The following is a 9,321-nucleotide window of genomic DNA, read 5'->3' as shown; positions in this document are numbered from 1 at the left end:
ATCTCTGGGAGAGCGAGGAGCAGAGAACATGGCAGTGGGGGTCTCTGGGAGAGCGAGGAGCAGAGAACATGGCAGCAGGGATGTCTGGGAGAGCGAGGAGCAGAGAACATGGCAGCAAGGATGTCTGGGAGAGTGAGGAGCAGAGAACATGGCAGTGGGGGTCTCTGGGCGAGCGAGGAGCAGGGAACATGGCACTGGGGATCTCTGGGAGAGCGAGGAGCAGAGAACATGGCAGTGGGGGTCTCTGGGAGAGCGAGGAGCAGAGAACATGGCAGTGGGGGTCTCTGGGAGAGCGAGGAGCAGAGAACATGGCAGTGGGGGTCTCTGGGAGAGCGAGGAGCACCGATCTACAAAAGGACGAGGACTGGGCTCATGTCTACCCTTAATCAGGATCACTCCAAGCAGCATAATCTTTGAATGGACCTCTTGATGAAAGTGAACACAGATTCTTAGTGGCCTTCACATCAGTCATACGCTCTTCAGAAGCACTCCATCAGCACCCATCACACTCCTTTCCTTCATGCACGCCAACAATGACATATATAACAAATGCGAGCACACAATGTACAGACAGGAGGGAGCGGAGAGTCACTGTTCCTCAAGCCACGAGGGTTTGTCACTGGCTGCACTGCTCAGCTTGATGTTGAATTGCTGCAGGGAAGCTTCCAGTTGTTGCTGATTCCCAGCAAAGTAGGAGGAGATGGCATTGTGAAAGAGGAGAAGCTGTTTGTGCATCACCTTCACCTGGCAGAGAGAAACAGGAGAAAAACTTGGTCAATAGCCCACCATCATCAGAGAAGAAACACTCGGTCAATAGCCCACCATCATCAGAGGACAAACACTCGGTCAGTAGCCCACCATCATCAGAGGACAAACACTCGGTCAGTAGCCCACCATCATCAGAGGACAAACACTCGGTCAGTAGCCCACCATCATCAGAGGAGAAACACTCGGTCAGTAGCCCACCATCATCAGAGGACAAACACTCGGTCAGTAGCCCACCATCATCAGAGGAGAATAACTCGGTCAGTAGCCCACCATCATCAGAGGAGAAACACTCGGTCAGTAGCCCACCATCATCAGAGGAGAAACACTCGGTCAATAGCCCACCATCATCAGAGGACAAACACTCGGTCAGTAGCCCACCATCATCAGAGGACAAACACTCGGTCAGTAGCCCACCATCATCAGAGGACAAACACTCGGTCAGTAGCCCATCATCAGAGGACAAACACTCGGTCAGTAGCCCATCATCAGAGGACAAACACTCGGTCAGTAGCCCACCATCATCAGAGGACAAACACTCGGTCCGTAGCCCACCATCATCAGAGGACAAACACTCGGTCAGTAGCCCATCATCAGAGGACAAACACTCGGTCAGTAGCCCACCATCATCAGAGGAGAAACACTCGGTCAGTAGCCCATCATCAGAGGACAAACACTCGGTCAGTAGCCCACCATCATCAGAGGACAAACACTCGGTCAGTAGCCCACCATCATCAGAGGAGAAACACTCGGTCAATAGCCCGCCATCATCAGAGGACAAACACTCGGTCAATAGCCCGCCATCATCAGAGGAGAAACATTCGGTCAGTAGCCCACCATAAGAGGAGAAACACTCGGTCAATAGCACGCCATCATCAGAGGACAAACACTCGGTCAATAGCCCATCATCAGAGGAGAAACACTCGGTCAGTAGCCCACCATCATCAGAGGAGAAACACTCGGTCAGTAGCCCACCATCATCAGAGGAGAAACACTCGGTCAATAGCCCGCCATCATCAGAGGACAAACACTCGGTCAGTAGCCCACCATCATCAGAGGACAAACACTCGGTCAGTAGCCCACCATCATCAGAGGACAAACACTCGGTCAGTAGCCCATCATCAGAGGACAAACACTCGGTCAGTAGCCCATCATCAGAGGACAAACACTCGGTCAGTAGCCCACCATCATCAGAGGACAAACACTCGGTCCGTAGCCCACCATCATCAGAGGACAAACACTCGGTCAGTAGCCCATCATCAGAGGACAAACACTCGGTCAGTAGCCCACCATCATCAGAGGAGAAACACTCGGTCAGTAGCCCATCATCAGAGGACAAACACTCGGTCAGTAGCCCACCATCATCAGAGGAGAAACACTCGGTCAGTAGCCCACCATCATCAGAGGAGAAACACTCGGTCAGTAGCCCACCATCATCAGAGGACAAACACTCGGTCAGTAGCCCACCATCATCAGAGGAGAAACACTCGGTCAATAGCCCGCCATCATCAGAGGACAAACACTCGGTCAATAGCCCGCCATCATCAGAGGAGAAACATTCGGTCAGTAGCCCACCATAAGAGGAGAAACACTCGGTCAATAGCACGCCATCATCAGAGGACAAACACTCGGTCAATAGCCCATCATCAGAGGAGAAACACTCGGTCAGTAGCCCACCATCATCAGAGGAGAAACACTCGGTCAGTAGCCCACCATCATCAGAGGAGAAACACTCGGTCAATAGCCCGCCATCATCAGAGGACAAACACTCGGTCAGTAGCCCACAGTCAGAAGAGAAACACTCGGTCAGTAGCCCACCATCAGAGGAGAAGCACTCGATCAATAGCCCGCCATCATCAGAGGACAAACACTCGGTCAGTAGCCCACCATCATCAGAGGAGAAACACTCGGTCAGTAGCCCACCATAAGAGGAGAAACACTCGGTCAGTAGCCCACCATAAGAGGAGAAACACTCGGTCAGTAGCCCACCATAAGAGGAGAAACACTCGGTCAATAGCATGCCATCATCAGAGGACAAACACTCGGTCAATAGCCCACCATCATCAGAGGAGAAGCACTCGGTCAGTAGCCCACCATCATCAGAGGACAAACACTCGGTCAGTAGCCCACCATCATCAGAGGACAAACACTCGGTCAGTAGCCCACCATAAGAGGGGAAACACTCGGTCAATAGCCCATCATCAGAGGAGAAACACTCGGTCAATAGCCCACAGTCAGAAGAGAAGCACTCGGTCAGTAGCCCGCCATAAGAGAAGAAACACTCGGTCAGTAGCCCACCATCAGAGGAGAAGCACTCGGTCAGTAGCCCACAGTCAGAAGAGAAACACTCGGTCAGTAGCCCGCCATAAGAGGAGAAACACTCGGTCAGTAGCCCACCATCAGAGGAGAAACACTCGGTCAGTAGCCCACCATCAGAGGAGAAACACTCGGTCAGTAGCCCACCATCAGAGGAGAAACACTCGGTCAGTAGCCCATCATCAGAGGAGAAGCACTCGGTCAGTAGCCCGCCATAAGAGGAGAAACACTCGGTCAGTAGCCCACCATCAGAGGAGAAACACTCGGTCAGTAGCCCACCATAAGAGGAGAAACACTCAGTCAATATCCCAGTGGAGGGTGTCAGAGAGCAGGGATGATGGCTGCTGTCAGTAGGAACCTGTGGAGGGTGTCAGAGAGCAGGGATGATGGTTACTGTGAGGAGGAGCCTGTGGAGGGTGTCAGAGAGCAGGGATGATGGCTGCTGTCAGTAGGAGCCTGTGGAGGGTGTCAGAGGGCAGGGATGATGGCTGCTGTCAGTAGGAACCTGTGGAGGGTGTCAGAGAGCAGGGATGATGGTTACTGTGAGGAGGAGCCTGTGGAGGGTGTCAGAGAGCAGGGATGATGGCTGCTGTGAGGAGGAGCCTGTGGAGGGTGTCAGAGAGCAGGGATGATGGCTGCTGTCAGTAGGAACCTGTGGAGGGTGTCAGAGAGCAGGGGATGATGGCTGCTGTGAGGAGGAGCCTGTGGAGGGTGTCAGAGAGCAGGGATAATGGTTATTGTGAGGAGGAGCCTGTGGAGGGTGTCAGAGAGCAGGGATGATGGCTGCTGTCAGTAGGAACCTGTGGAGGGTGTCAGAGAGCAGGGATGATGGCTGCTGTCAGTAGGAACCTGTGGAGGGTGTCAGAGAGCAGGGATGATGGTTACTGTGAGGAGGAGCCTGTGGAGGGTGTCAGAGAGCAGGGGATGATGGCTGCTGTCAGTAGGAGCCTGTGGAGGGTGTCAGAGAGCAGGGATGATGGTTACTGTGAGGAGGAGCCTGTGGAGGGTGTCAGAGAGCAGGGATGATGGCTGCTGTCAGTAGGAACCTGTGGAGGGTGTCAGAGAGCAGGGGATGATGGCTGCGGTCAGTAGGAACCTGTGGAGGGTGTCAAAGAGCAGGGATGATGGTTACTGTGAGGAGGAGCCTGTGGAGGGTGTCAGAGAGCAGGGGATGATGGCTGCTGTCAGTAGGAACCTGTGAAGGGTGTCAGAGAGCAGGGATGATGGCTGCGGTCAGTAGGAACCTGTGGAGGGTGTCAGAGAGCAGGGATGATGGCTGCTGTCAGTAGGAACCTGTGGAGGGTGTCAGAGAGCAGGGATAATGGTTATTGTGAGGAGGAGCCTGTGGAGGGTGTCAGAGAGCAGGGATGATGGCTGCTCTCAGTAGGAACCTGTGGAGGGTGTCAGAGAGCAGGGATGATGGCTGCTGTCAGTAGGAACCTGTGGAGGGTGTCAGAGAGCAGAGATGATGGTTACTGTGAGGAGGAGCCTGTGGAGGGTGTCAGAGAGCAGGGATGATGGTTACTGTGAGGAGGAGCCTGTGGAGGGTTTCAGAGAGCAGGGATGATGGCTGCTGTCAGTAGGAACCTGTGGAGGGTGTCAGAGAGCAGGGATAATGGTTATTGTGAGGAGGAGCCTGTGGAGGGTGTCAGAGAGCAGTGATGATGGCTGCTGTCAGTAGGAACCTGTGGAGGGTGTCAGAGAGCAGGGGATGATGGCTGCTGTCAGTAGGAACCTGTGGAGGGTGTCAGAGAGCAGGGGATGATGGTTACTGTGAGGAGGAGCCTGTGCAGGTTGTCAGAGAGCAGGGATGATGGCTGCTGTCAGTAGGAGCCTGTGGAGGGTGTCAGAGAGCAGGGGATGATGGCTGCTGTCAGTAGGAACCTGTGGAGGGTGTCAGAGAGCAGGGATGATGGTTACTGTGAGGAGGAGCCTGTGGAGGGTGTCAGAGAGCAGGGATGATGGTTACTGTGAGGAGGAGCCTGTGGAGGGTGTCAGAGAGCAGGGGATGATGGCTGCGGTCAGTAGGAACCTGTGGAGGGTGTCAGAGAGCAGGGGATGATGGCTGCGGTCAGTAGGAACCTGTGGAGGGTGTCAGAGAGCAGGGATGATGGCTGCTGTCAGTAGGAACCTGTGGAGGGTGTCAGAGAGCAGGGATGATGGCTGCTGTCAGTAGGAACCTGTGGAGGGTGTCAGAGAGCAGGGGATGATGGTTACTGTGAGGAGGAGCCTGTGGAGGTTGTCAAAGAGCAGGGATGATGGCTGCTGTCAGTAGGAACCTGTGGAGGGTGTCAGAGAGCAGAGATGATGGTTACTGTGAGGAGGAGCCTGTGGAGGGTGTCAGAGAGCAGGGATGATGGTTACTGTGAGGAGGAGCCTGTGGAGGGTTTCAGAGAGCAGGGATGATGGCTGCTGTCAGTAGGAACCTGTGGAGGGTGTCAGAGAGCAGGGATAATGGTTATTGTGAGGAGGAGCCTGTGGAGGGTGTCAGAGAGCAGTGATGATGGCTGCTGTCAGTAGGAACCTGTGGAGGGTGTCAGAGAGCAGGGGATGATGGCTGCTGTCAGTAGGAACCTGTGGAGGGTGTCAGAGAGCAGGGGATGATGGTTACTGTGAGGAGGAGCCTGTGCAGGTTGTCAGAGAGCAGGGATGATGGCTGCTGTCAGTAGGAGCCTGTGGAGGGTGTCAGAGAGCAGGGGATGATGGCTGCTGTCAGTAGGAACCTGTGGAGGGTGTCAGAGAGCAGGGATGATGGTTACTGTGAGGAGGAGCCTGTGGAGGGTGTCAGAGAGCAGGGATGATGGTTACTGTGAGGAGGAGCCTGTGGAGGGTGTCAGAGAGCAGGGGATGATGGCTGCGGTCAGTAGGAACCTGTGGAGGGTGTCAGAGAGCAGGGGATGATGGCTGCGGTCAGTAGGAACCTGTGGAGGGTGTCAGAGAGCAGGGATGATGGCTGCTGTCAGTAGGAACCTGTGGAGGGTGTCAGAGAGCAGGGATGATGGCTGCTGTCAGTAGGAACCTGTGGAGGGTGTCAGAGAGCAGGGGATGATGGTTACTGTGAGGAGGAGCCTGTGGAGGTTGTCAAAGAGCAGGGATGATGGCTGCTGTCAGTAGGAGCCTGTGGAGGGTGTCAGAGAGCAGGGGATGATGGCTGCTGTCAGTAGGAACCTGTGGAGGGTGTCAGAGAGCAGGGATGATGGTTACTGTGAGGAGGAGCCTGTGGAGGGTGTCAGAGAGCAGGGATGATGGTTGCTGTCAGTAGGAACCTGTGGAGGGTGTCAGAGAGCAGGGATGATGGTTACTGTGAGGAGGAGCCTGTGGAGGGTGTCAGAGAGCAGGGATGATGGCTGCTGTCAGTAGGAACCTGTGGAGGGTGTCAGAGAGCAGGGGATGATGGCTGCTGTCAGTAGGAACCTGTGGAGGGTGTCAGAGAGCAGGGGATGATGGCTGCTGTCAGTAGGAACCTGTGGAGGGTGTCAGAGAGCAGAGATGATGGTTACTGTGAGGAGGAGCCTGTGGAGGGTGTCAGAGAGCAGGGATGATGGTTACTGTGAGGAGGAGCCTGTGGAGGGTTTCAGAGAGCAGGGATGATGGCTGCTGTCAGTAGGAACCTGTGGAGGGTGTCAGAGAGCAGGGATAATGGTTATTGTGAGGAGGAGCCTGTGGAGGGTGTCAGAGAGCAGTGATGATGGCTGCTGTCAGTAGGAACCTGTGGAGGGTGTCAGAGAGCAGGGGATGATGGTTACTGTGAGGAGGAGCCTGTGCAGGTTGTCAGAGAGCAGGGATGATGGCTGCTGTCAGTAGGAGCCTGTGGAGGGTGTCAGAGAGCAGGGGATGATGGCTGCTGTCAGTAGGAACCTGTGGAGGGTGTCAGAGAGCAGGGATGATGGTTACTGTGAGGAGGAGCCTGTGGAGGGTGTCAGAGAGCAGGGATGATGGTTACTGTGAGGAGGAGCCTGTGGAGGGTGTCAGAGAGCAGGGGATGATGGCTGCGGTCAGTAGGAACCTGTGGAGGGTGTCAGAGAGCAGGGGATGATGGCTGCGGTCAGTAGGAACCTGTGGAGGGTGTCAGAGAGCAGGGATGATGGCTGCTGTCAGTAGGAACCTGTGGAGGGTGTCAGAGAGCAGGGATGATGGCTGCTGTCAGTAGGAACCTGTGGAGGGTGTCAGAGAGCAGGGGATGATGGTTACTGTGAGGAGGAGCCTGTGGAGGTTGTCAAAGAGCAGGGATGATGGCTGCTGTCAGTAGGAGCCTGTGGAGGGTGTCAGAGAGCAGGGGATGATGGCTGCTGTCAGTAGGAACCTGTGGAGGGTGTCAGAGAGCAGGGATGATGGTTACTGTGAGGAGGAGCCTGTGGAGGGTGTCAGAGAGCAGGGATGATGGTTGCTGTCAGTAGGAACCTGTGGAGGGTGTCAGAGAGCAGGGATGATGGTTACTGTGAGGAGGAGCCTGTGGAGGGTGTCAGAGAGCAGGGATGATGGCTGCTGTCAGTAGGAACCTGTGGAGGGTGTCAGAGAGCAGGGGATGATGGCTGCTGTCAGTAGGAACCTGTGGAGGGTGTCAGAGAGCAGGGGATGATGGCTGCTGTCAGTAGGAACCTGTGGAGGGTGTCAGAGAGCAGGGGATGATGGCTGCTGTCAGTAGGAACCTGTGGAGGGTGTCAGAGAGCAGGGATGATAGTTACTGTGAGGAGGACCCTGTGGAGGGTGTCAGAGAGCAGGGGATGATGATGGCTGCTGTGAGGAGGAGCCTGTGGAGGGTGTCAGAGAGCCGGGATGATGGTTACTGTGAGGAGGAGCCTGTGGAGGGTGTCAGAGAGCAGGGGATGATGATGGTTACTGTGAGGAGGAGCCTGTGGAGGGTGTCAGAGAGCAGGGGATGATGGCTGCTGTCAGTAGGAACCTGTGGAGGGTGTCAGAGAGCAGGGGATGATGGCTGCTGTCAGTAGGAACCTGTGGAGGGTGTCAGAGAGCAGGGATGATGGCTGCTGTCAGTAGGAACCTGTGGAGGGTGTCAGAGAGCAGGGATGATGGTTACTGTGAGGAGGAGCCTGTGGAGGGTGTCAGAGAGCAGGGGATGATGGCTGCTGTCAGTAGGAACCTGTGGAGGGTGTCAGAGAGCAGGGATGATGGTTACTGTGAGGAGGAGCCTGTGGAGGGTGTCAGAGAGCAGGGATGATGGTTACTGTGAGGAGGAGCCTGTGGAGGGTTTCAGAGAGCAGGGATGATGGCTGCTGTCAGTAGGAACCTGTGGAGGGTGTCAGAGAGCAGGGATAATGGTTATTGTGAGGAGGAGCCTGTGGAGGGTGTCAGAGAGCAGTGATGATGGCTGCTGTCAGTAGGAACCTGTGGAGGGTGTCAGAGAGCAGGGGATGATGGTTACTGTGAGGAGGAGCCTGTGCAGGTTGTCAGAGAGCAGGGATGATGGCTGCTGTCAGTAGGAGCCTGTGGAGGGTGTCAGAGAGCAGGGGATGATGGCTGCTGTCAGTAGGAACCTGTGGAGGGTGTCAGAGAGCAGGGATGATGGTTACTGTGAGGAGGAGCCTGTGGAGGGTGTCAGAGAGCAGGGATGATGGTTACTGTGAGGAGGAGCCTGTGGAGGGTGTCAGAGAGCAGGGGATGATGGCTGCGGTCAGTAGGAACCTGTGGAGGGTGTCAGAGAGCAGGGGATGATGGCTGCGGTCAGTAGGAACCTGTGGAGGGTGTCAGAGAGCAGGGATGATGGCTGCTGTCAGTAGGAACCTGTGGAGGGTGTCAGAGAGCAGGGATGATGGCTGCTGTCAGTAGGAACCTGTGGAGGGTGTCAGAGAGCAGGGGATGATGGTTACTGTGAGGAGGAGCCTGTGGAGGTTGTCAAAGAGCAGGGATGATGGCTGCTGTCAGTAGGAGCCTGTGGAGGGTGTCAGAGAGCAGGGGATGATGGCTGCTGTCAGTAGGAACCTGTGGAGGGTGTCAGAGAGCAGGGATGATGGTTACTGTGAGGAGGAGCCTGTGGAGGGTGTCAGAGAGCAGGGATGATGGTTGCTGTCAGTAGGAACCTGTGGAGGGTGTCAGAGAGCAGGGATGATGGTTACTGTGAGGAGGAGCCTGTGGAGGGTGTCAGAGAGCAGGGATGATGGCTGCTGTCAGTAGGAACCTGTGGAGGGTGTCAGAGAGCAGGGGATGATGGCTGCTGTCAGTAGGAACCTGTGGAGGGTGTCAGAGAGCAGGGGATGATGGCTGCTGTCAGTAGGAACCTGT

General features: G+C 55.5%; 1 protein-coding gene across 5 annotated transcripts in view; it reads right to left on the bottom strand.

The window, feature by feature from the left end:
- Positions 1-419: 419 nt before the first annotated feature.
- The window catches only part of ARFIP2 (ADP ribosylation factor interacting protein 2), a 185,053-nt gene continuing 176,151 nt past the window's right edge, over positions 420-9,321 (bottom strand). For all 5 annotated transcript variants that reach the window (XM_068266456.1, XM_068266458.1, XM_068266459.1 and 2 more), the window contains one exon: positions 420-744. In XM_068266456.1, coding sequence (XP_068122557.1) covers positions 589-744 — 156 coding nt within the window. In that variant the 3' untranslated portion in view covers positions 420-588. The remainder of the gene's footprint in view (positions 745-9,321) is intronic.

The sequence above is a fragment of the Hyperolius riggenbachi genome, chromosome 2, assembly GCF_040937935.1.
Source record: "Hyperolius riggenbachi isolate aHypRig1 chromosome 2, aHypRig1.pri, whole genome shotgun sequence".
NCBI classification, from domain to species: domain Eukaryota; kingdom Metazoa; phylum Chordata; class Amphibia; order Anura; family Hyperoliidae; genus Hyperolius; species Hyperolius riggenbachi.
Note: the sequence above shows the minus strand (reverse complement) of the source record. Positions and strands in the feature narration are given on the sequence as shown.